Source organism: Schistocerca gregaria, chromosome 7 (genome assembly GCF_023897955.1).
Source record: "Schistocerca gregaria isolate iqSchGreg1 chromosome 7, iqSchGreg1.2, whole genome shotgun sequence".
NCBI lineage: Eukaryota > Metazoa > Arthropoda > Insecta > Orthoptera > Acrididae > Schistocerca > Schistocerca gregaria.
The window spans coordinates 498,660,085-498,686,819 of NC_064926.1; the positions used below are offsets into that span (position 1 = coordinate 498,660,085).

Genomic DNA, 26,735 nt, shown 5'->3' on the forward strand with positions numbered 1-26,735 from the left:
TGCTCATGTCGGCACCAATGACTCTTGCCGTCTGGGTTCAGAGGTCATCCTCAGTTCGTACAGGCGGTTGGCGGAGTTGGTGAAGGTGGAAAGCCTCGCTCGCGGGGTGGAATCAGAGCTAACTATTTGTAGTATCGTTCCGAGAACCGATCGCGGTCCTCTGGTTTGGAGCCGAGTGGAAGGCTTAAACCAGAGGCTCAGACGATTCTGCGGAGAGCTGGGGTGCAAATTTCTCGACCTCCGCTATCGGGTGGAGAAATGTAGGGTCCCCCTGAATAGGTCAGGCGTGCACTACACGCCGGAAGCGGCTACGAGGGTATCGGAGTACGTGTGGAGTGCACATGGGGTTTTTTTAGGTTAGAGAATTCCCTCCCTAGGCCCGACAAGACGCCTCCTGAGACGCGGCAAGGCAGGAGTAGGCAAAATGCAACAAGGAATAACAATATTAATGTGCTAATAGTAAACTGCAGAAGCGTCTATAGAAAGGTCCCAGAACTGCTCTCATTAATAAACGGTCACAACGCCCATATAGTACTAGGAACAGAAAGTTGGCTGAAACCAGACGTAAACAGTAATGAAATCCTAAACTCTGATTGGAATGTATACCGCAGAGATAGGCTGGACAGTGAAGGGGGAGGCGTGTTTATAGCGATAAGAAGTGCAATAGTATCGAAGGAAATTGACGGAGATTCGAATTGTGAAATGATTTGGGTGAAGGTCACGGTTAAAGCAGGCTCAGACATGGTAATTGGATGTCTCTATAGGCCCCCGGGCTCAGCAGCTGTTGTGGCTCAGCACCTGAAGAATAATTTGGAAAATATTTCGAGTAGATTTCCCCACCATGTTATAGTTCTGGGTGGAGATTTTAATTTGCCGGATATAGACTGGGAGACTCAAACGTTCATAACGGGTGGCAGGGACAAAGAATCCAGTGAAATATTTTTAAGTGCTTTATCTGAAAACTACCTTGAGCAGTTAAACAGAAAACCGACTCGTGGCGATAATATATTAGACCTTCTGCTGACAAACAGACCCGAACTATTTGAATCAGTTAATGCAGAACAGGGAATCAGCGATCATAAAGCGGTTACTGCGTCGATGATTTCAGCCGTAAATAGAAATATTAAAAAAGGTAGGAAGATTTTTCTGTTTAGCAAAAGTGACAAAAAGCAGATTACAGAGTACCTGACGGCTCAACACAAAAGTTTTGTCTCAAGTGCAGATAGTGTTGAGGATCAGTGGACAAAGTTCAAAACCATGGTACAATATGCGTTAGATGAGTATGTGCCAAGCAAGATCGTAAGAGATGGAAAAGAGCCACCGTGGTACAACAACCGAGTTAGAAAACTACTGCGGAAGCAAAGGGAACTTCACAGCAAACATAAACATAGCCAAAGCCTTGCAGACAAACAAAAATTACGCGAAGCGAAATGTAGTGTGAGGAGGGCTATGCGAGAGGCTTTCAATGAATTCGAAAGTAACGTTCTATGTACTGACTTGGCAGAAAATCCTAAGAAATTTTGGTCCTATGTCAAAGCGGTAGGTGGATCAAAACAAAATGTCCAGACACTCTGTGACCAAAATGGTACTGAAACAGAGGATGACAGACTAAAGGCCGAAATCCTAAATGTCTTCTTCCAAAGCTGTTTCACAGAGGAAGACTGCACTGTGCTTCCTTCTCTAGATTGTCGCACAGTTGACAAAATGGTAGATATCGAAGTAGACGACAGAGGGATAGAGAAACAATTAAAATCGCTCAAAAGAGGAAAGGCCGCTGGTCCTGATGGGATACCAGTTCGATTTTACACAGAGTACGCGAAGGAACTTGCCCCCCTTCTTGCAGCGGTGTACCGTAGGTCTCTAGAAGAGCGAAGCGTTCCAAAGGATTGGAAAAGGGCACAGGTCATCCCCGTTCTCAAGAAGGGACGTCGAACAGATGTGCAGAACTATAGACCTATATCTCTAACGTCGATCAGTTGTAGAATTTTGGAACACGTATTATGTTCGAGTATAATGTCTTTTCTGGAGACTAGAAATCTACTCTGTAGGAATCAGCATGGGTTTCGAAAAAGACGATCGTGTGAAACCCAGCTCGCGCTATTCGTCCACGAGACTCAGAGGGCCTTAGACACGGGTTCACAGGTAGATGCCGTGTTTCTTGACTTCCGCAAGGCGTTTGACACAGTTCCCCATAGTCGTTTAATGAACAAAGTAAGAGCATACGGACTGTCAGATCAATTGTGTGATTGTATTGAGGAGTTCCTAGATAACAGAACGCAGCATGTCATTCTCAATGGAGAGAAGTCTTCCGAAGTAAGAGCGATTTCAGGTGTGCCGCAGGGGAGTGTCATAGGACCGTTGCTATTCACAATATACATAAATGACCTGGTGGATGACATCGGAAGTTCACTGAGGCTTTTTGCAGATGATGCTGTGGTGTATCGAGAGGTTGCAACAATGGAAAATTGTACTGAAATGCAGGAGGATCTGCAGCGAATTGACGCATGGTGCACGGAATGGCAATTGAATCTCAATGTAGCGAAGTGTAATGTGATGCGAATACATAGAAAGATAGGTCCCTTATCATTTAGCTACAAAATAGCAGGTCAGCAACTGGAAGCAGTTAATTCCATAAATTATCTGGGAGTACGCATTAGGAGTGATTTAAAATGGAATGATCATATAAAGTTGATCGTCGGTAAAGCAGATGCCAGACTGAGATTCATTGGAAGAATCCTAAGGAAATGCAATCCGACAACAAAGGAAGTAGGTTACAGTACGCTTGTTCGCCCAATGCTTGAATACTGCTCAGCGGTGTGGGATCCGCACCAGGTAGGGTTGATAGAAGAGATAGAGAAGATCCAACGGAGAGCAGCGCGCTTCGTTACAGGATCATTTAGTAATTGCGAAAGCGTTACGGAGATGATAGATAAACTCCAGTGGAAGACTCTGCAGGAGAGACGCTCAGTAGCTCGGTACGGGCTTTTGTTGAAGTTTCGAGAACATACCTTCACCGAAGAGTCAAGCAGTATATTGCTCCCTCCTACGTATATCTCGCGAAGAGACCATGAGGATAAAATCAGAGAGATTAGAGCCCACACAGAAGCATACCGACAATCCTTCTTTCCACGTACAATACGAGACTGGAATAGAAGGGAGAACCGATAGAGGTACTCAGGGTACCCTCCGCCACACACCGTCAGGTGGCTTGCGGAGTACGGATGTAGATGTAGATGTAGATTATTGAGTATATCTGCCTTGCAACGTGCCTTTCAGAAGAGATCTCCACCCCGTAGTACTCTTACGGATACGACGTTTGTCCGGAAAATGCGTATAAAAGTTGAATAATAACTTTATTTTACAATTATTCAGGTATTACAATATGGTCTCCTTCAAAGTACTCGCCCTGAGACGCGATACACTTGAGCCAACGCCGTTTCCACTGTTGGTAACATTGCTGAAAGTCTTCAGTTGTGATGTTGTTCAGTTGCCGTGTAGTTTCCGCCTTGATGGCTTCCATATCTCCCAAGTGCCGCCCTTGAAGCACCATTTTGCATTTCGGGAACATGAAGAAGTCACACGGGGCTAAATCGGGTGAAAAAGGCGGGTGGTCTGTCACGGTGACTGAGCTTCGGGCCAAAAACTTGCGCACAACGAGCGACGTGTGAGCGGACGCATTGTCGTCATGAAGAATCCACCTGCCCCCTTTTGCCAACTCCGGTCGAACTCGGGCCACACGAGCTCTGAGACGTGTCAGAACTTCAACGTAAAGATTTCCGTTCACTCTCTGTCCGGGAGGGACAAATTCCTTGTGAACAATGCCCCTAGAATCAAAGAAAACAATCAACAATGTCTTCACATTCTACATTGATTTTCGCGACTTTTTTGTTCTCGGTTGTCCTGCTAGTTTCCATTCCTTGCTTTGAGATTTGAGCTCCACATAGAATTCGTAAAACCAGGACTCGTCTCCAGTGACGACTCGGTTGAGAAAGTCCCCTCGTTCCTCTGCTTCCAACCAATCCTCACAGCACTCAACCCTCTTTGCTTTCTATTCTGACGTCAAGAGCTTCGGTACGATTTTCGCAAACAATTTCTTCATTTCAAGTTTTTGTGTCAGGATTTCGTGAACGATTGTTTTCGGGATTGATAACTCGTCAGCAATCATTCTGACTGTCAATCTACGGTCTTTAAGAACACAAGCCCGAATTCGTTCAACATTTCCATCGGAACTCGATGTCGACGGGCGCCCTGGGCGAGGGTCATCGTTCACTTCTTCTCGACCATCCCGGAACCTTTTTAACCACTTGTTCACGGTTGGTTCATTCAGAGAATTGTCTCCGTAAACCTGTTTCAAACACTCAAAAATCTCAGAGCCATTCTTGCCTAGCTTTGCAAGGAACTTGATGTTGACGCGCTGTTCCTCAATCAGAGAGAGTTCCATGCCGACGGCAGGTGAAAAAGGGTAACTGTCAACAAGCTGCCACACACTCCCACCTTCACGCAGAACGCTCTGACTCGAACTGAGCGTTGATGGGATTGATTACAGCAGTAGTCCCACCTGGCGGTGACTGCATTATTCAACTTTTATGCGTATTTTCCGGACAAACTTCGTATAAGGACAGCCCTGCAGGGTTCATGGTGGCAATTCCCTGCAGCACTACTTCAGACATTAGTGGAGTCCTTTCCATGTCGTGCTGCGGCAGTGCACGTGCCCGTGGGGGCGCTACACTGTATTAGGCAAGTATACGTTTCTTTGGCTCTTGAGTGTACATTACTTCATGTCCACCAGCCGTAGTGAGTGTTGCAAATGAATCTTCAGATTCACTCTGCTATTAACTGACGTGACCAGCTCAACACTGTCTTAGAACTTTCAAACACTGGCCGGCTTTCGCTGATGCGGCTCCTCGTACGTTCCTTGACGTAGGTATTCGAGGATGAGAGAGGATGTCATTTTATTTCACTGATTACAAAATCTAGTCAAAAGTACAAAGAAATTGGTAGTATGAGCCGACGTATCTCCATTTCGTTGCACCATCTCTGTCCTGCACTAATTCAGTGGGGAAGGGTGTCATAAAGCCGTCGAAACGTCTCGAAGCGCAAGTTGGGCCGCAGCTGTTTAACTGGTCCTTGATATCCTGGTCAGTGCCACTGGGACGTAGTCGACGTGCAAGATATTCACATGTTCTATTGGGGACAGACTTTGCGATCTTACTGGCCGCAGGAGTGAAGTGCCATGCAGACAGTTCGTAGACATATGTGCCCTGTTGACACTATCGCATGAGAGTTAACACGTCATGACGCACTGTGTCTGTGACACACGGTTTTGCTGTCAGAGTTCCCTCAGTCACTGTCAACCTTGCCTGATGGCTCCCCTCACAACCGTGCGAGGTAGTTAGCACACTGGACCCGCATTCGGGAGGACGACGGTTCCACCTGCATCGGGCCATCCAGATTTATTTGTTCCGTGAATTTTCTAAACCGCTCCAGGCAAATGCCGGGATGGTACCCTTGAAAGCGCACGGCCGATTTCCTTCCCCGTCTCTGACAAAATCCAAGTTTGTGCTCCGTCTCTAAAGACCGCGATATCGGCGGGACATTAAACCCGGTCTTCCTTCCTTTCCCTCCGGATGGCTCTCCACGCCAGGTCGCTAGGAGCAACGCCGTTGTGTGTCTCTAAACCGTTGGAAGAACTGGACCTTCCCCCATGTCGGCACCATACTTACCAACGGTGAGCATCGGGGGTAGCGATGACTCGCTGTTAATCACTGAACGCATTGCGGCGCCATTCTTCAACACTTCACGCTAACCTGGCCATGGTACTATTTCAGACGCAGCCATTTGTGTCGCGATGTTAATGGGATCCTACACGTGGGACGGTAATTTCCTAATCTGGCTGCTGCTAGTCTCCGAATGATATAAAAAGTTGCAGGGAGTCCATTATTTGATCTCGCAGGGCAAGCACAGAGTAAAAGGTGCTGGGATGTGCTCGGTGCACAATACGGCAACTATTCCTTATGGTGGTCACGCGTGGTCGACCGAGACTTTGAGGAAGAGTTTCCCTGCCCTCAAGTCCCATGGAGTCCAACATCGGGCCACTTGCAAGTTTGAATGCCCCACAAATCTCGATATTTCACGATTCGACCAGCCGGCCAGATGTAGACCCAACTAAGGCCCCTTTCAAAGTCTTATCAGGTGCTGACAACGCTGTCTCACTCGAGTACGGAGCATTGGAGCATTTCAGAGTCCTTCACAGTGATCAGTCAAGATGTGAAGCTGTTCACTAGGCCTGGTGCCAACACGAACGCCACTTATGCATTCCGGTAGCTGCGGGTTGCAATGCTAATCATTTACATGCCGTTCTATGGTGTGCATGTGTAGGAAGTTACACTCATTTCCGACCATGTATTCTGAGTGCTTCACTTTTTTGGTCAGGCAGTGTATTAGAATTTGGCACCTAAACGGCGAGCGGTTCCTGCTGCATAGTAGATACCTCCAGCGGCTTTCCTCACGAGCTCGGAGCCCAGTTTCACTCCACTGCCTCATTTTACAGGATCATGTGACCCGCGAGCTCTCTTTTTACGTGGCAACGATCACTATAATTTGCTTCTCAACTGCTGTCTTGGTAATTTACCGTAATGACGAATCTCGAGAGTCCACAGCTGAAGCTAACTTCGCTTGACGTAAAATGAGCAGAATACACTAAATATGCGGCACCTTGTGACGTGAACGATCACAAGCCCAGGACAGCTCTTTGAGACCAAAGATAACCGCAATGCAGCCTTCACCACTAGCTTATTAATTCTTTCAAGTGTCCAGAGGACGCTGTGTCGAATGAATAGGAATTATACTGGTGTATTTGGGAGTACGAACAAGCCACCAGACATCCCGCGTAATTTGTGGTCTAGACGCTGACGCTGGCTTTCGCTCCGCAGTTGAGTTTCGGCGCTTCGCAGAGACCTCTTCAAATTATGGAGCCGAGCAGCCAGAGGTTCGCGTCCCCCCCCCCCCCCCTCCTTCCCCAGCTCATTTCCTCCCTCTGACAATTTTAACCATGTGTACTCAGCAGATTAGTTCTCGTAGCCACCCGCCTGGAGCAGACTTTTCTCAAGGAAAACAATGGCGGCAAGGCGACGAGTTGAATGCCCCGCAGGGGTGGTAGTGGCGTGTAAATAGCGAACCGTTGTAGCCTTCTGCGAGATTGCTGTTTTCGTTACAAATTGCTGGCGACTCTGACTTCTGCAACATGCTGCACTGTAAACTGCTTTGAAACACTCGAGTAAAACCGTTGTATACCGAGCGGCAGTCCTGTACTTCACAGTGGCTTGCAGAGTACAGATGTTGACATAGCAATTTCCCATACTGACACAACTTTGCTCAATAGGGTGTTTTGGATATGCTGCTGCTTGTGCACGGTTTTTCAAAGAGTTAAGCAAACTTATGGTAAAAGGTACTAAAGCGAGTGCAAGTGGCCTCCGTTATAGCGCTACACTTAACTGAATGTGGCACTGCGTGTTGTCAAACACGTAGCGTTTTGTAACATCGTTCGGAGCCCAGTCGTGGATTTGTCGAGGGCAGCAGAGCCAGTTTTCATCGTGTGATAGAAGGGAATATCTGGAGAAGACGGATTTCTGATGACGGCTGTTTTTCCAAATGCCTGCTGGCTGGTGGCAGTGAACTGAGTAGCCTTGTGCTTTAAGCAGTGGCCTAACTACAGTCTTGAGGGCTCCTCGGGCGAATACATTAATTGGATCTTTCCTCCCCCTCCTCCAAACTTGTCACATCTCCCTTTCTCAGCTCACCCAAACTCTTCTATAATATTCAGCCATACCCCTTTTCTTCTCTAGTGTAATTTATTCATTTGTCGTTGATAATACACTCGATGACGACACCACTTATCTCACGCAGGAAACACAGACACTCGTAAAACATAACACAGTGGAACATATAAATTACAATGTAACAGTTGCCATGCATTCATTTCACATAGGCAAAACAGGAATTACTTGCCATACACTCTCCAAAGAACACATTGATGCTTTGAGACCTAACGGGCCCACAATAGTTAACCACTCCCACCTTAACACACACAGCCTAACAAGGAATCCCTTGACCGTGAGCCCGCAATAGGCCAATGATGACGTTTACGGAAAGTTATCTACCATGCAACCCCAATATTTGCTGGCAACAGGGGGTGGACTGGAGGTATCCAGTGGTGAGCAGAGCATGAGGCGACGGAGCGTAGTTGTATTGCTTTCATCTACATCTACATGGATTCTCTTCAAATCATATATAAGTGCCTGGGGGAGGGTTCATCGAACCACCTTCACAGTTATTCCAATCTCGTATAGTGCGCGGAAAAAACGAACACCTATATTTTTCCGTACGAGCTCTGATCCCCCTACTTTATCAAGGTGGTCGTTTCTCCCCACGTAGGTCGGCGTCAACAAAATATTTTCGCATTCGGAGGAGAAAGAGAGTGATTGGAATTTCGTGAGAAGATTGCTCCGCAAGAAAAAACGCCTTTCTTTTAGTGATGTCCACTCCAAATCCTGTATCATTTCAGTGATACTCTCTCCCTTATTTCGCGATAATACAAAACGTGCTACCCTTCTTTGAACTTTTTCAATGTACTCTGTCAATCCTATCTGGTAAGGGTCCCACACCGCGCAGCAGTAGTCTAAAAGGACGGACAAGCGTAGTGTCGGCAGTCTCCTTAGTAGATCTGTTACATTTCCTAAGTAACCTTCTAATAAAACGCAGTCTTTGATTAACCTTCCCCACAACATTTTCTGCGAGTTCCTTCCTATTTAAGTTGTTCGTAATTGTAATTCATAGGTTTTTAGTTGAATTTACGGCTAAGTCGACGAGTAACTCAAACCACTGCTACTGTGCTACTTGTGCTGATACAAAGGGGATCAATGGCGACGATAAACAAAGGAAACACTAGAGTATATCTACAATAACAGTTGCCGAAGTTGACATTTCGTCAGAAAGGAACCAAAAAAATTTCTCAGATTGAGAAGAAGGGGCAGGTGAAACAAATAAGTATTAGCGTTTGTGCAAGATGAGTCAGTGGAATGTGTGGTGTCGAATATGCTGGTCTGTGCGGACAGTGTACATGAAGGGTGCAACGATGACGACACGTGCCCAACAAGTGAGAGTGATACCGAAACAGGTGTCGAGGCATGTAGTTCATCACCCCAGTCGGAAAGGGAGCCACAAATGGTTCAAATGGCTCTGAGCACTATGGGACTTAACATCTATGGTCATCAGTCCCCTAGAACTTAGAGCTACTCAAACCTAACTAACCTAAAGACAGCACACAACACCCAGCTATCACGAGGGAGAGAAAATCCCTGACCCCGCCGGGAATCGAACCCGGGAACCCGGGCGTGCGAAGCGAGAACGCTACCGCACGACCACGAGATGCGGGCAAGGGAGCCACAAATCCCGTCTTCAGTGAGACGTGGTAGAGGATAGTCGTTGTCCAAGGAGAGGATACTAAACATAATTACGTTCATGGAAAATCTCCGCAGCATAATAAAAAAATAATTATGAACAGATTTTGAATAAGTCCACAGGAATATCACCGTGTGGAGCGTAAGAAAAACTGCGGATATTCAAGGGAAGACAAGAGGCACGTTTCAGGGATGTTCGTTACAATTTACAGGATGTGCGTGATAGTAACCTATTGCGTTACGCTAATGATATGGCGCACGGAATAGCTTAAGCCGTCGGCGCACGGACCGTGCATCCGAACGTTAAGCGTGCCGAGTTTCTGACGTCATAGCGTGGAGAAGCACGTTCGGGAGTCTTTCCGAACGTGCAGAGCAATATCTGCCATATCAGATATTCTGAGCGTGCCCCTGAGCGTTGACCAATAAGATGGCACAACGCCACCTACGTCACACGCACGCCGTCTTCCTTCAGTAAAGAGTCGTGAGGCGCCATATTGGCATTCATTTCAAGCCTATGTGTATATATATGCCTTTTCTGAGCACCAGAAAATTGAGAATCACTGGAAAACTTGTTGTTAACTGTGTGATTCGTTCCAATAAAATAATGGAAAACATCATATTCGTGGCAAAAGAATTATTGTAACTTGCGTATTATGAGAGTAGCCTATTTGAAACCAGCGACACACTGAAGATCTACCCAAGACGAATTGTTCTTGGTACAATCCGTTATAATTAAACTTCAATTACTAACATATCTACGATTAAGGTTTTCTGCAGGAGCTAAGATACTATGATTAGACATGTTAAGTAAGTAATTGCTGTAGCGTAATGAGTAGCGTCTCTGCACGCTACAGAAGAGTTTAATCGGGCGTTGGCTCGCGTCGTGCCACTTCCAATTTTTTATCCTAACATTCGCATTTTTATTGGGTTCTGGTGCTTTATTATTAGTTTCATATAAGTATATGCTATAATATTTGGTGTTATGTAAATATAAATTCACCAATTTTTGAGGGGTGACTTTGTTCGATTGGCTTAATCTATAGGACAGCTTGCGCTACTTGTATAAAGGTATTTTGCTCCTTTTTCTTTTACGCTTCGTAATTCACATATTGCAAAGATTCTGCTACTGAGTAGGAACACTGATCAAGTAAGACTGACCTTGGGGTTTCACTAAAATGTAGGAATGATGAAATAATGTTCATCTTATGCGGAGAAGTATTCCAAATTTGTACCGTACTGTTTGTAATGGAACTTTTATAAGCCTGTGTCCTTATTGACTGGACATGGTACTTTCCTTTTCGTGGACGATGGAGGAAATGTGCGCTTTAATAGAGGTAATGTGGGAATTTTACGCGCGCCCGTTGAGTAAACAATGTGATTTACGAACTAGAAACATCCCACAACTGCCGCTGGAGTGCGTTGCGATCGCGTATACTACGTTGGGGCCCACGTACTGTATGCACAAGTCGCATCGTTCCTGAGCGTTCAGCAGCACGCTGAACTTGGCACGCTCAACGTTAACGTTCGGATGCACGGTCCATGTGCCGACGGCTTTACAGTGATTTCAAGAGAAGCAGTGGACAGTTGCATAATTTCAAACGGTGCTACAGAATTGGAAGACGTAACATAACGATATTTCAAACAAAACGTCAATTTGACGATGCAAAACAAACTGCGAAATCGACCCTTAAATTTGGAGACGTGATGAACTTATCTGATCTTTCAGTGAGAGATTTGTTTCCAAATCCGACCAATCCTGATTTGAAGAGGAAATGCATATGAAAGGAATCCTGGAAATTAGAGGTATCAAGAGAGCAACTAACATCAGTGCGTTAACGCACTGGTATACAATTATCCCGACTGTTAATTTGAATGATAAATTCTCTAGAAAGTTACTCATTGTGCTGCGATAAGTTGGAGATGCTCTACCTCTGCGATTCTTTATCGTGTGCGGTGTGTGAACCTGCAAGGGCAGTAGGGAATATTTACGTCACAGCAAGCAAGAGTGCGAAAATGAGCGCAAGAGAATTACAACTATGGTATGAGCGCTAATTTTGGCCGATAGCTGGTCAAAATAACTTGCTTTTGACTTGATTCCTGGTCTGAGTATCAAAATTGTACTCCTTTAGAACAAATTATCCCTCCTGAAAAGTGTGTGACATTGCACTTCTCACCGCCTGGAACCACTGTCTATAAAAAATTTCGTTGCACTGTCTGCAGTTACGCCTTAAAGGACGGCCAGTTTCGCGATAAGCTCCACGACACATTTTTTCGCATTCGGTTGTACGCCATCACATTCCGTCAGTTCTCATCACCCGGTAACACCAGTATGTTGTATGTGCATTTTTTAGGAGTTCGCCTTCGATCTTGACAATGCGAACCTTTGTGATCACTGTGGAGCGTCATTTTTCATTCGGTGTTCGTATTGCAACTTAATGCATTTCTTGACTGTCGACGATGCCCATTTTGTGAAGCGTAATACATACATTCCATAGAAGATTGATCGCTGCATCTCTGAGACACTCATTTTTCTGTCGCTTTCCTGATGCGCATGATGAGTCATTAGCAACTGATATTTTTCCTGTCGTAATTGTTAACACTTTCAAATAAGTCTTACTATGGATTGAACTTGCGACTTCGGACTCAAGGCATTCCTTGTAAGTGACATGCACAACAGCCTAACTGTACTCCACACAGAAAACCATGGTGTAAAAAACAAAACAACAACAACAAAACTCGATCTACTAGATCAATCAGAAATTAAGGTTACACATAGAAAAATCTTCTGAAAGCATATTGAATGAGCAAACCGTTCAGCAGCCACGATTGTTTCAGTAATTTTAAAAGTTTATTTTTTCCTAAAGAAACAACTATGTAAGAGTGAAAACATTTGAAAACCTACAACCACATTCGACGTACATACAAATATTTGTTTCATAAATAATGTCTCCGTACGATTAGTAATCTAATTGCTTTGTATCTTCTTTGAAATAATAGTACTTGTGTATTTTTAGAAATTCACCTATCATCATCATCATCATCATCATTTGACTGATTATGCCTTTCAGCGTTCAGTCTGGAGCATAGCTCCCCTTATAAAATACCTCCATGATCCCCTATTCAGTGCTAACATTCGTGCCTCTTCTGATGTTAAGCCTATTACTTCAAAATCATTCTTATCCGAATCCAGGTACCTTCTCCTTGGTCTACCCCGACTCCTCTTACCCTCTACTGCTGAACCCATGAGCCTCTTTACATTTGAAATTCTTTGACTTGTTTGAATTTGGGTTTACAAGTATGCAGTAGAATGGAAAGTGGGTATATACACATAAACATGTTTGTTTATTCATACTGTCATTCAAAACACTGTACCCTTTACTGGAAGCGGTAAGTTATTTTTATATTTGCTTCAGTTTTGTAAATTTACATCCACCGTGTGCCCCTTTTAAATTACCCTCGTAGGCTTACTAGAATTACCCCGAATCCGAAGAAAATGGATGTAGACTGTCAAAGCACCTGAAGATGAGCCCCCAGGATCGAAATACATCGTGCATCGAAATAAAATCATGTTTGTGACTGAAGGCGGTTGTTTTTCGTTTTACTGCTTCAAGAATTTGTCAAAATATCTTTCAATGATAGCTATTTCTAACAGCTCTGTTCGTAGGAGTTCATATGCAACTGCAACGCCTTTACTATGAAAGGCCTATGAAGCTGTGTTGGTTTTTACAAGTATTTCGCACTGAATTATTAAAAGAGCAACAAATCTTTAGGTTCGATTTTATTTTTAAGACTTACTGCTACGCTTCATTTATAGCATTTCTTATTCGTAGCAATTATGTCTATTGGGGACGTAAGGGCGTTAGCGAATCTTTATTTAAGTGCCTACATGACGTCGTACCGCCCAGACCATCGCTTTAGTTGTAATGGCTTCCGTGTTACATTCAAAGTTCTCACAAACAAGTTTTTGAATCCTGTCTACGTAACACGCTGTAGCCAAACAATTTGTTGAAATTCTGGTCATTGATGCACTTGGTAATCACAGCAAAAAGACAGTTAACACTTAGTTTGACACTTTTCGATTAAAATTATGTGCGTGCCCAGTAACCTCTGTCGTCTGTCTGTGCCGCTTATCATGTAGGTTGTTGTTTCCCGCTGTAAGGTTTTTCCCCTTAGAGTTGATTCATCTGTTTCCTTTATGCTCCTTTGTTCGTTTAATAACGTAAAGCTATATTCCATTCCTCCACGTAAGTTATCGGAATATGTAAGGTGAGTTATAACAGTATATTTACTTTTGTGTGTTAACCTACAGCTATAATCGGCGATGGAAATGTATTTGCAGAGAAAAGCACATAATGAGATATACTGCATTTTGGGCCAATAGACATAACTAGTTATTGTAGTCGTTTTGAATACCTTTCGTGGTCAGGGCTAAATGATAATTGAAAATATAATTGCTTTTGGATAGCTCAACATGAATTTTCTAAGGGACCGAAGTTTATCATGCATTTATCAATACAGTAAGGTGCGGAGAAACTATATCGCCGTATGCAACTTCTGTCCGATTTCGACGAAACAATTTGTGACTGTGAAAAATCAAAATTTGCAGAAACATAAAAGAAAATTAAATACGGTACCTATGGTCATGAAGTAGTGAGACATAGGTTCGACACTAAATAAACTTTAGTTTGGAACCGCGCGACCGCTACGGTCGCAGGTTCGAATCCTGCCTCGGGCATGGATGTGTGTGATGTCCTTAGGTTAGTTAGGTTCAAGTAGTTCTAAGTTCTAGGGGACTGATAACCTCCGATGTTAAGTCCCATAGTGCTCAGAGCCATTTGAACCCTTTTACTAAATAATTAGTCCATACACAAGTTGCATTTAACTTTGAATTTATAGCAGTCGAAATATAACGAACTTACATCTTTTAACATTTCCAGATACACGTCGCACAATATAGCTTCTCACATGAATCTACTGTTATGCAGTATGGCACTTTCACATTACACTAAAATAATATTTTTTAAACAATAATAATAATATGGTGGCAAGACATAAGTGTCCGACACAAATTACGAGAGACAGAAGAGTGAGTAACTGTTCATCGAGAATATCTCGTACATCAAAAGCATGTGTAAAAATGTTCTTTTGTCCGCCTTTCGCGCAGCGGCTTTCAAAGTGAATAGCTCAATGTATCTCTGACGGCGCTTCCACAATACACACGTCACGCCACAGGACGTTATTTGCTAACTGTAGCTGTTGCCGAGCGACTGCTCGCTTAGTGAATGATTTAATGTGGTAGGGCAGTCCCATAATGTTACACAGTTCAGAATACTCGCGAAGGTGTACCTGCATCTCAGGAACGATAAAAAGTTTTCGTTCGAAGGTTGCACCGTATAGTCCAGAATCGGTATGCCGATCAGAGGAGAGACCAGTACTGCCGGCCGTTCTAGGCGCTACAGTCTGGAACCGCGCGACCGCTACGGTCGCAGGTTCGAATCCTGCCTCGGGCATGGTTGTGTGTGATGTCCTTAGGTTTAAGTAGTTCTAAGTTCTAGGAGACTGATGACCTCAAATGTTAAGTCCCATAGCGCTCAGAGCCATTTGGACCATTTTGGAGAGACCGGGACTGCTGGGCGGGTGTTGGAGTATCTCGCATTTGAGTTGGCGTAAATTCTGCAATACGGCAATTGCGGTATGGGAACGTCCGTTATCATGAAGCAGAAGCATCCGATGGCGCACAGTTCCACAACGTTGGTTTGCAACAGACATGCTGCCCCACACACGTTCTTTATTTTGCGATGGTTTTGTACCTGCGATTGTCCGTCGGCGGCCAAGAAAAGAATAACACCACGTTGGTCCTGTTTCGACAGATTTGGTAATAACGTCCCCATAGTTCCCTTTTGCGCATTTACCGCACGCACATCGCAAAAACACTAATCCGTTGCCTGCATGTATATGCTCATATAACCGAATCTTAGTAGCACTACGTTGCATTTACTCTGCAGCAACGCTATCTGAAGGAAATTTTTTGATCGCTCCTTGTAGAATATTTAGATGTTTGCAGATGGACATGAGACAGAAAAACTTATTTCAACTTTTTGTTTTTGAATTCTTTCTTTGGGTCGTAGAAGTCCACTTGTCCTGGGAGGTCCCCGGGGCATTTCCCCCCCCCCAATTTCCTTCGCGTGCTTACGGCACTGGTTTTAGGGCCACGCGCTGCCTCACGTGTACTTCTGCATCTACATACACACTCCGCAATCCACCACACGGTGCGTAGCGGAGGCTACCTCGTACCCCAACTAGCATGTTCTCTCCCTGTTTCACACCCAAACAGAACGAGGGAAAAATGACTGCCTATATGCCTCTGTACGAGCCCTAATCTCTCTTATCTTTCTTTGTGGTCTTTCCGCGAAATGTAAGTTGGCGGCAGTAAAATTGTACTGTAGTCAGCCTCAAATGCTGGTTCTCTAAATTTACTCAGTAGCGATTCCCGAATAGAACGCCTCCTTTCCTCTAGAGACTCGCGTGATGATCAAACCTACCAGTAACAAATCTAGCAGCCCGCCTCTGAATTGCTTCTATGTCCTCCCTCAATCCGACCTGATAGGGATCCCAAACAACTTGACTGCTGCTGGTGACGCGTCCGAGTCGTATGGCCGTGGTGCGTGAAACTTTTCTGATCCTAACGTTTCTTCCAGAGCTGCGAGGGATGCTTATATTTCCGCCGAGTCTCGCCGACTGACGGGTTGGCGGCTGCAGTGTCTAGAGAAGAGCGACATTTTATTGCCCTTGTTAGATGTCGGAGTAGTAACCTTGTGGCTTTACCTCCCACAAAACGGTACATACTGGAAAAGCGATTAATTACTGTATATTAAGAGTCGAGGGATACGAAAGGGAAGCAGTGGTTGGAGGGGGACTGAGACAGGGCTGTAGCCTCTCCCCGATGATATTCAATCTGTATATTGAGCAAGCAGTGAAGGAAACAAAAGAGAAATTCGGAGTAGGCATTAAAATCCATGGAGAAGAAATAAAAACTTTGAGGTTCGCCGATGACATTGTAATTCTATCAGAGACAGCAAAGGACTTGGAAGAGCAGTTGAAAGGAATGGACAGTGTCTTGAAAGCAGGATATAAGATGAACTTCAACAAAAGCAAAACGAGGACAATGGAATGTAGTCGCATTAAGTCGGGTGATGCTGAGGGTATTAGATTAGGAAATGAGACACTTAAAGTAGTAAAGGAGTTTTGCTATTTGGAGAGCAAAATAACTGATGATGGGCGAAGTAGAGAGGATATAAAATGTAGACTGCCAATGGCAAGGAAAGCGTTTCTGAAGAAGAAAAATTTGTTAACATCGAGTATATATTTAAGTGTCAAGAAGTCGTTTCTGAAAGTATTTGTATGGAGTGTAGCCATGTATGGAAGTAAAACATGGACGGTAAATAGTTTTGACAAGAAGAGAATAGAAGCTTTCGAAATGTGGTGCTACAGAAGAATGCTGAAGGTTAGATGGGTAGATCACATAACTAATGAGGAGGTATTGAATAGGATTGGGGAGAAGAGGAGCTTGTGGCACAACTTGACTAGAAGAAGGGATCGTTTGCTAGCACATGTTCTGAGGTATCAAGGGATTACCAATTTAGTATTGGAGGGCAGCGTAGAGCGTAAAAATTGTAGAGGGAGCCCAAAAGATGAATACACTAAGCAGATTCAGAAGGAAGTAGGTTGCAGTAGTTCCTGGGAGATGAAGCAGCTTGAACAGGATAGAGCTGCATCGAACGTCTCAGCACTGAAGACCACACACACAATATGTCGTCCTTAATTTGTTACTAAATGGTAGCTGTTTTTGTAGCTTTTTTTTTTTTTTCACTGTCGGGCAGGAAGTCGGAGAACGAGTTGAATACTATGAAAATATACAGAAAAACGAGGCACAACGAAGGGACGGAAATCGGTAGATGTGATGTACCTGTAAAGACAAACAAATGATTACAATTTCAGAAAAATTGCATAATTTATTCAAGGGGAAGAGATACGCCAATTGAGCAAGGCAGTAACACATTGCTCCACCTATGGCCATTATGGAAGCAGTTATACCGCTCGGCATTGACTCGGAAGTGCTGTTGGGTGTCCTGTTGAGGGATATCGTGGTAAATTCTGTCCGATTGTCGCTTTAGATAGTCCAAATCTGGAACTGGTTGGAGGTCCGTGTTCATAATGCTTCCAATGTGCTCAAGTGGAGAGAGATTCGGCGACGTTGCTGGCAGAGTTTGATCTTGGCAAGCACAAAGCTGAGCAATAGAAACTCTCGCCGTGTGCGGGCGGACATTATGATGCCGAAATGTTAGCCAAGGATGGCTTGCCAACGAGGGCAAAAAAAAAAAAAAAAAGGGAGGTAAAACATCGTTCGACATACCGCTGTGCTGTCAGACTGCCGCCTATGGCAACCAGAGGGGTGCTCGCTGTCGAGTGAAGCAGCGCACACAGGCGGTGGCCGGGCCAGCACCAACACCCCCCCCCCCCCCCCTCCTCCCCCCACCGCCCCTGCCACTGCCACTAGACACGACTCCAGACGCGTCTCCGCTCGTCGTCAAGCCTCAATTCGAAGCGGGACTCGTCACTGAAGACAGTTCTACTCCAGTCAGTGTGTCTGTAGATGTCGAGCCGAATAACTGCTTGCACAAGGGCCCGACGTGGACCAACGCGCTGTTGACTTGCACAATTTGTGAAGCTATTTCTCTTAAATAAATATAAAAATGCAGAAAATGTAGCAGGCAAAAAGGAATACAAACGTCTCAGAAATGAGCTCGACAGGCAGTGCAAAATGGCTAAGCAGGGATGGCTAGAGGACAAATGTAAGGATGTAGAGGCTTATCTCACTAGGGGTAAGATAGATACTGCCTACAGGAAAGTAGAGAGATCTTTGGAGATAAGAGAGCCACTAGTATGAACATCAAGAGCTCAGATGGAAACCCAGTTCTAAGCAAAGAAGATAAAGCAGAAAGGTGGAAGGAGTATATAGAGGATCTATACAAGGGCGATGTACTTGAGGACAATATTATGGAAATGGAAGAGGACGTAGATGAAGATGGAATGGGAGATATAACACTGCGTGAAGAGTTTGACAGAGCACTGAAAGACCTGAGTCGAAACAAGGCCCCGGGAGTAGACAACATTCCATTAGAACTACTGACCGCCTTGGGAGAGCCAATCATGACAAAACTCTACCAGCTGGTGAGCAAGATGTATGAGACAGGCAAAATACCCTCAGACTTCAAGAAGAATATAATAATTCCAATCCCAAAGAAAGCAGGTGTTGACAGATTTGAAAATTACTGAACTATCAGTTTAATAAGTCACAGCTGCAAAATACTTACACGATTGGAAAAACTGGTAGAAGCCAACCTCGGGGAAGATCAGTCTGGATTCCGTAGAAATGTTGGAACACTTGAGGCAATACTGACCTTACGACTTATCTTAGAAGAACGATTAAGGAAAGGCAAACCTACGTTTCTAGCATTTGTAGACGTAGAGAAAGCTTTTGACAGTGTTGACTGGAATACTCTCTTTCAAATTCTGAAGTTGGCAAGGGTAAAATACAGGGAGCGAAAGGCTATTTACAACTTGTACAGAAACCAGATGGCAGCAATAAGAGTCGGAGAACATGAAAGGGAAGCAGTGGTTGGTTGGTTGGTTTAGGGAAGGAGACCAGACAGCGTGGTCATCGGTCTCATCGGATTAGGGAAGGACGGGGAAGGAAGACGGCCGTGCCCTTTCAGAGGAACCATCCTGGCATTTGCCTAGAGAAATAACGGAAAACCTAAATCAGGATGGCCGGACGCGGGATTTAACCGTCGTCCTTCCGAATGCGAGTCCAGTGTCTAACCACTGCTCCACCTCGCTCGGTGGGAAGCAGTGGTTGGGAAGGGAGTGAGACAGGGTTGTAGCCTCTCCACCATGTTATTCAATCTGTATATTGAGCAAAGAAAAATTCGGATTAGGTGTTAAAATCCATGGGGAAGAAATGAAAACGTTGCGGTTCGTCGATGACATTGTAAGTCTGTCAGAGACAGCAAAGGATTTGGAAGACCAGTTGAACGGAATGGACAGTGTCTTGAAAGGAGGGTATAAGATGAACATCAAGAAAAGCAAAACAAGGATAATGGATTTTAGTCGAATGAAGTCTGGTGATACTCACGGAATTAGATTAGGAAATGACACACTTAAAGTAGTAAAGGTGTTTCGCTATTTGGGGAGCAAAATAACTGATGATGGTCGAAGTAGAGAGGATATAAAGTGTAGACTGGCAATGGCAAGGACAGCGTTTCTGAAGAAGAGAAATTTGTTAACATCGAGTATAGATTTAAGTTTCAGGAAGTCGTTTCTGAAAGTATACGTATGGAATGTAGCCATGTATGGAAGTGAAACGTGGACGATTATTAGTTTAGACAAGAAGAGAATAGAAGCTTTCGAAATGTGGTGCTACAGAAGAATGCTGAAGATTAGATGGGTAGATCACATAACTAATGAGGTTGTATTGAATAGACTTTGGGAGAAGAGGAGCTTATGGCACAAATTGACTAGAAGAAGGGATCGTTTGGTAGGACATGTTTTGAGACATCGAGGTATCAGCAATTTAGTATTGGAGGGTAGTGTGGAGGGTAAAAATCGTAGGGTGAGACCAAGAGATGAATACACTAAGCAGATTCAGAGGGATGTAGGCTGCAATAGGCACTGGGAGATGAAGCTTGCACAGGATAGAGTAGCATGGAGAGCTGCATCAAACCAGTGTCAGGACTAAAGACCACAACAACATTCTCTTCAATAAGTCAACCAATTTTTCTGAAATTGTAATCATTTGTTTGTCGCTACATGCACATCACATCTTCGTCCCATTCGGGCTATTCATTCGTGGTGCGTCGTTTTATTTTCCTTTTTTTCTTTTTTCTTCTATCTTTTTTTTGTCTTAGAGTTATTTCGAAGTCTTCTCTGCATAGCCACGGAGAAATAGAGGGTGACAGTTACTGAACTATATGAAATACAATCTTCATAACTTCTGAGCGGTTTGCGTTAGGACGTCCAAACTACGATCCCCCGCGTGGCATGATGGGAATTAGTATGTTTAGTATGTGTAGTTTAGCGACGAATCCCACTTGCATTTGGATGGGTTCGTCAATCAGCAAAATTGGTACATTTGGGGGACTGAAAATCCGCATTCCGCGACTGAGAAGTCTTTCCATTTTCAACGTGTGACTGACTGGTGCGCAATGCCCAGTTACAGAATAATGGGTGCGATATTCCCTGATTGGTTGGTGACTACCGAACAGGACATAAAGGTTTTGCAGGATGATTTTATCCCCATTATCCAAAGTGACCCTGATTTTGGCAAGATGTGGATCGTGCATGACGGAGCTTGTCTCAATCGAAGCAGGAGACTGTTGGATGTCCTGGAGGAGCACTTTGCGGACCGCATTCTCGCGCTGGGGTACCCAGAGACCACTGGCATCGGCCTCGATTGTCAGTCATATTCTTCGGATTTGAACACATGCAACTCCTTTTTGTGGGGCTCTATTAAAGACAAGATGTACAGCAATAACCTCAAAAACCGAACGAGGTGGCGCAGCGGTTAGCACACTGGACTCGCATTCGGGAGGACGAGGGTTCTATCCCGCGTCCGACCATCCTGATTTAGGGTTTCCGTGATTGCCCTAAATCAGTCCAGGCAAATTCCGGGATGGTGCCTTTCAAAGGGCACGGCTGACTTCCTTCCCCGTCCTTCCCTAATCCGATAAGACCGATGACCTCGCCGTCTGGTCTCCATCCCCAAAACAACCAACCAATCAACAACCCCAAAACCATTGCTGAGCCACCGAGCGAGTTGGCGCAGCGGTTAGCTCACTGGACTCGAATTCGGGAGGACGAGGGTTCTATCCCGCGTCCGGCCATCCTGATTTAGGTTCTCCGTGATTTGTCTAAATCGCTCCAGGGAAATGCCGCGATGGTTCCTTTGAAAGGGCACGGCCTACGTCCTTCCTCGTCGTTCCCTAATCCGATGACACTAATCACCTGGCTGTGGTTTCCTCTCTCAAAACAACGCAGCCATTGCTGAGCTGAAAACGGCCATTCAGGAGGTCATCGATTGCGTCGATGTTTCGACCCTTCAGCGGGTGATGCAAAATTTCGCTAATCGTCTGCGCCACATCATCGGCAATGATGGAAGGCACATCGAACATGTCACGAACTAAATCCGAATATCTGTAGTGACGTTTACATATCGAATAAAGTGTGTGCACGCCGTAGTTTGTAACTACTTTACGTTTTTTTCCATATAGTTCAATAATTGTGACCATGTAGTTGTAGTCAGATAAAATATTTGGTTCCGGAAAACTTCACTTCATGATTCCCTGACGAAGAAAATGCTTTGTTTTCTTACGATATATTGATGATTTTTACTTATGGACCGTCTGACAGCAACTGAATAAAACACAATTTTAGTGCCATACGCATTTCGCCTTTATTTTCTGCAAGGCATCATCCGTGGCCTGGAATATGTACATATGTTAGCTATTTAATTTACAGTTTTGTCACTGTGCCTATAGGCTATAAACAGTTCTGGCGGTTGGTATTTCCTATTAAGTAGTAATGTTTTGAACTGTACTTACAGGTTGCGTGGACAATTTCTTACATATTACGCTCCTGTTGCATTTTCGGTGGTGGTCTTCTTCTTCTTCTTCTTATGAACGCCAATTTGCGGTTTTTTTTTCCCACATTCCACAGCACTATGAACTGAACGCTTGTTTTAATGCAATGTTTTGGTTTCTGTTGCCGACTGTCAAATGTTTTTGCCAAAGATCGAATGTTATTGCCAAACTTACGAGTGTAATTATTGAAGTATGTGTGGTCGTTCGTGTATGCATTTGTGTGTGTGTGTTTTGGTGTGATATAATTTTTTTGTGCTGTGTTTGTGTCTGTACTTTGGTGTTTTCTTTTGTGGGCTGTGTGTGTGTGTGTGTGTGTGTGTGTGTGTGTGTGTGTGTGTGTGTGTGTGTGTGTGTGTGTGTGTGTGTCCAGATGGTGTGGGGAAGACTTTTTTGTTTTATGTTATCATCTCCTTTATTAAGTGTAGTAGGGAGCGTTTGTTCATTTATCACATGTTGTGTTTTATTCAGTTGCTGTCAGACGGTCCATAAGTAAAAATTATCAATATACCGTAATATTACACGCAACTGAGGAAGACAGGACTACAAAAGCTTTGTTTTCTATTTACCTTAGTAGGTAAACCGTTGTATGTTGTTTTTTTCAGCCAACCTCGTATGTCCTTTCACCCTGTGTACTCACGCTTCTGTCGGTAGTTCCAATGTAGACGTCTATCTCTGACGAGGATTTTGTCTGCCCATCACGTGTAAATTTGGACCACACCAGTTATCGACAGCTCTGACCCGTCGGTCGTCAAGTGTCAGTGAAATCGAGTGCGCCTACGAAGCAGCATCAGGCGAAACGCTAGGAACGGCATAGTGTGGTGGACCACAACGCTACTGCCCGACCCGTGGCATTCATTGGGTGACGTGCAGCGCGGCTGGTGGTGTTGCAGTGTGCCAGGACAGCGGCGCGACGCCGGCCGGCCGCTTCCACCCGGGCCTGTGGTCGGGCAAGCGCTGGTCGTGCTGCCGCGGGCCCGCCCGCCACTGCGACGGCTGCGAGCCCTGCTCCGCCTGGGACGCGACCCCCGGACCCGCGGCCGCCCCCGCCCTCGCCCTCGGCCGCGGCTCCTCCGAGTCCCTCTCGGCTGCCAACCACACGCCGCTGCGGCTAGGTGAGTGCGCGGCGCCAGCTCGCTGCTCGCGCGTTCGCCGACAGCGCGCTTAGCCGCTCCTGTCCGTGCAGCCACTTCACCTACATCTACGTCTGCATTTATACTCCGCAAGCCACCCAGCGGTGTGTGGCTGAGGGCACTTTACGTGCCGCTGTCATCACTTTCCTTTTCTGTTCCAGTCGCGTGTGGTTCGCGGGAAGAACGACTGTCCGAAAGTCTCCGTGCGCGCTCGAATCTCTCTAATTTTACATTCGTGATCACCTCGGGAGGTTTATGTACGGGGAAAACAATATACTTGATACCTCATCCAGAAACGCACCCTCTCGAAACCTGGACAGCAAGCTACACCGCAATACAGAGCATCTCTCTTGCAGAGTCTGCCACTTGAGTTTGCTAAACATCTCCGTAACGCTTAACAAATAACCCTGTGATGAAACGCGCCGATCTTCTTTGGATATTCTCTATCTCCTACGTCAACCCTACCTGGTATCGATCCCACACTAGTGAGCAATATTCAAGCATAGGTCGAACGAGTGTTTTGTAAGCCACCTCCTTTGTTGATACACTACATTCTCTAAGGACTCTCCCAATGAATCTCAACGTGCTACCCGCCTTACCAACAATTAATTTTATACGATCATTCCACTTCAAATCGTTCCGCAAGCACACTCCCAGATATTTTAAAGAAGTAACTGCTACCAGTGTTTGTTTCGCTATCATATAATCACACAATAAAGAATCCTCCTTTCTGTGTACTCGCAATACATTACATTTGTCTATGTTAAGGGTCAGTTGCCACTCCCTGCACCAAGTACCTATCCGGTGCAGATCTTCCTGCATTTCGCTACAATTTTCTAATGCTGCAACTTCTCTGTATACTACAGCATCATCAGCGAAAAGCCGCTTGAACTTCCGACACTATCTACTAGTACCTTGCCGAGAATGTTTAAGAGACTGTTACAACAGTCCTTACGGAATACATGAATGATTACATTTACAGATCAATAGCACAAGCGATTCTGAGATAACAGGTATCAATCCATTCTGAAACACCCACGAGTAGCGTCCACTGGCTGCAATGCAGGCAATAATCTGATATCCAGTAGATCGTACAGATGACGAGTACTGTCGCGCCTGCTCAACCTGGTCGCGTAGTTCTGTGAGAGTCACATCTCGCGTCATCGTATCTTACACATGGTGAAATGGAGACAAGTCCGAAGATTGTGTTGGCCAGGGAAGTTTCTGCACGTCTTGCAAAGCACATTGATTTTCACGGGCAGTTTGTGGACGAGTGTTATCCTACTGGAACAACACAACACTTTCCTGCTGCAACAATGGCAAAGGAATGGATCTATAACATTCTGCACATTCCGAGCCGTGGTTAGCGTCACCTCCAGTAACACCAAAACGACAGTTGTAGCTTATTGCATCCCAGACATCTACATCTATATGATTACTCTGCAATTCACATTTCAGTGCTTGGCAGAGGGTTCATCGAACCACAATCATACTATCTCTCTACCATTCCACTCCCGAACAGCGCGCGGGAAAAACGAACACCTAAACCTTTCTGTTCGAGCTCTGATTTCTCTTATTTTATTTTGATGAACATTCCTACCTATGTAGGTTGGGCTCAACAAAATATTTTCGCATTCGGAAGAGAAAGTTGGTGACTGAAATTTCGTAAATAGGTCTCGCCGCGACTAAAAACGTCTTTGCTGTAATGACTTCCACCCCAATTTGCGTATCATATCAGCCACACTCTCTCCGCTGTTACGTGTTAATACAAAACCAGCTGCCCTTTTTTGCACCCTTTCGATGTGCTCCGTCAATCCCACCTGGTAAGAATCCCACACCGCGCAGCAATATTCTAACAGAGGACGAACGAGTGTAGTGTAAGGTGTCTCTTTAGCAGACTTGTTGCATCTTCTAAGTGTCCTGCCAATGAAACGCAACCTTTGGCTCGCCTTCCCCACAATATTATCTATGTGGTCTTTCCAACTGAAGTTGTCCGTAATCTTAACACCCAGGTACTTAGTTGAATTGACAACCTTGAGAATCGTACTATTTTTCGAGTAATCGAATTCCAACGGATTTCTTTTGGAAGTCATGTGGATCACCTCACACTTTTCGTTATTTAGCGTCAACTGCCACCTGCCACACCATACAGCAATCTTTTCTAAATCGCTTTGCAACTGATACTGGTCTTCGGATGACCTTAGTAGACGGTAAATTACAGCATCATCTGCGAACAACCGAAGAGAACTGCTCAGATTGTCACCCAGGTCATTTATATACACTCCTGGAAATGGAAAAAGGAACACATTGACACCGGTGTGTCAGACCCACCATACCTGCTCCGGACACGGTGAGAGGGCTGTACGGGCAATGATCACACGCACGGCACAGCGGACACACCAGGAACCGCGGTGTTGGCCGTCGATTGGCGCTAGCTGCGCAGTATTTGTGCACCGCCGCCGTCAGTGTCAGCCAGTTTGCCGTGGCATACGGAGCTCCATCGCAGTCTTCAACACTCGTAGCATGCCGCGACAGCGTGGACGTGAACCGTATGTGCAGTTGACGGACTTTGAGAGAGGGCGTATAGTGGGCATGCGGGAGGCCGGCTGGACGTACCGCCGAATTGCTCAACACGTGGGGCGTGAGGTCTCCACAGTACATCGATGTTGTCGCCAGTGGTCGGCGGAAGGTGCACGTGCCCGTCGACCTGGGACCGGACCGCAGCGTCGCACGGATGCACGCCAAGACCGTAGGATCCTACGCAGTGCCGAAGGGGACCGCACCGCCACTTCCCAGCAAATTAGGGACACTGTTGCTCCTGGGGTATCGGCGAGGACCATTCGCAACCGTCTCCATGAAGCTGGGCTACGGTCCCGCACACCGTTAGGACGTCTTCCTCTCACGCCCCAACATCGTGCAGCCCGCCTCCAGTGGTGTCGCGACAGGCGTGAATGGAGGGACGAATGGAGACGTGTCGTCTTCAGCGATGAGAGTCGCTTCTGCCTTGGTGCCAATGATGGTCGTATGCGTGTTTGACGCCGTGGAGGTGAGCGCCACAATCAGGACTGCATACGACCGAGGCACACAGGGCCAACACCCGGCATCGTGGTGTGGGGAGCGATCTCCTACACTGGCCGTACACCTCTGGTGATCGTCGAGGGGACACTGAATAGCGCACGGTACGTCCAAACCGTCATCGAACCCATCGTTCTACCATTCCTAGACCGGCAAGGGAACTTGCTGTTCCAACAGGACAATGCACGTCCGCATGTATCCCGTGCCACCCAACGTGCTCTAGAAGGTGTAAGTCAACTACCCTGGCCAGCAAGATCTCCGGATCTGTCCCCCATTGAGCATGTTTGGGACTGGATGAAGCGTCGTCTCACGCGGTCTGCACGTCCAGCACGAACGCTGGTCCAACTGAGGCGCCAGGTGGAAATGGCATGGCA

General features: G+C 45.6%; 1 protein-coding gene across 2 annotated transcripts in view; it reads left to right on the plus strand.

Annotated features, from left to right (window-relative positions):
• LOC126281657 (tyrosine-protein kinase Btk29A) overlaps positions 1–26,735 on the plus strand; it is a 790,079-nt gene that overhangs the window by 428,425 nt on the left and 334,919 nt on the right. For both annotated transcript variants that reach the window (XM_049980798.1, XM_049980797.1), the window contains one exon: positions 23,047–23,268. In XM_049980798.1, coding sequence (XP_049836755.1) covers positions 23,047–23,268 — 222 coding nt within the window. The remainder of the gene's footprint in view (positions 1–23,046; positions 23,269–26,735) is intronic.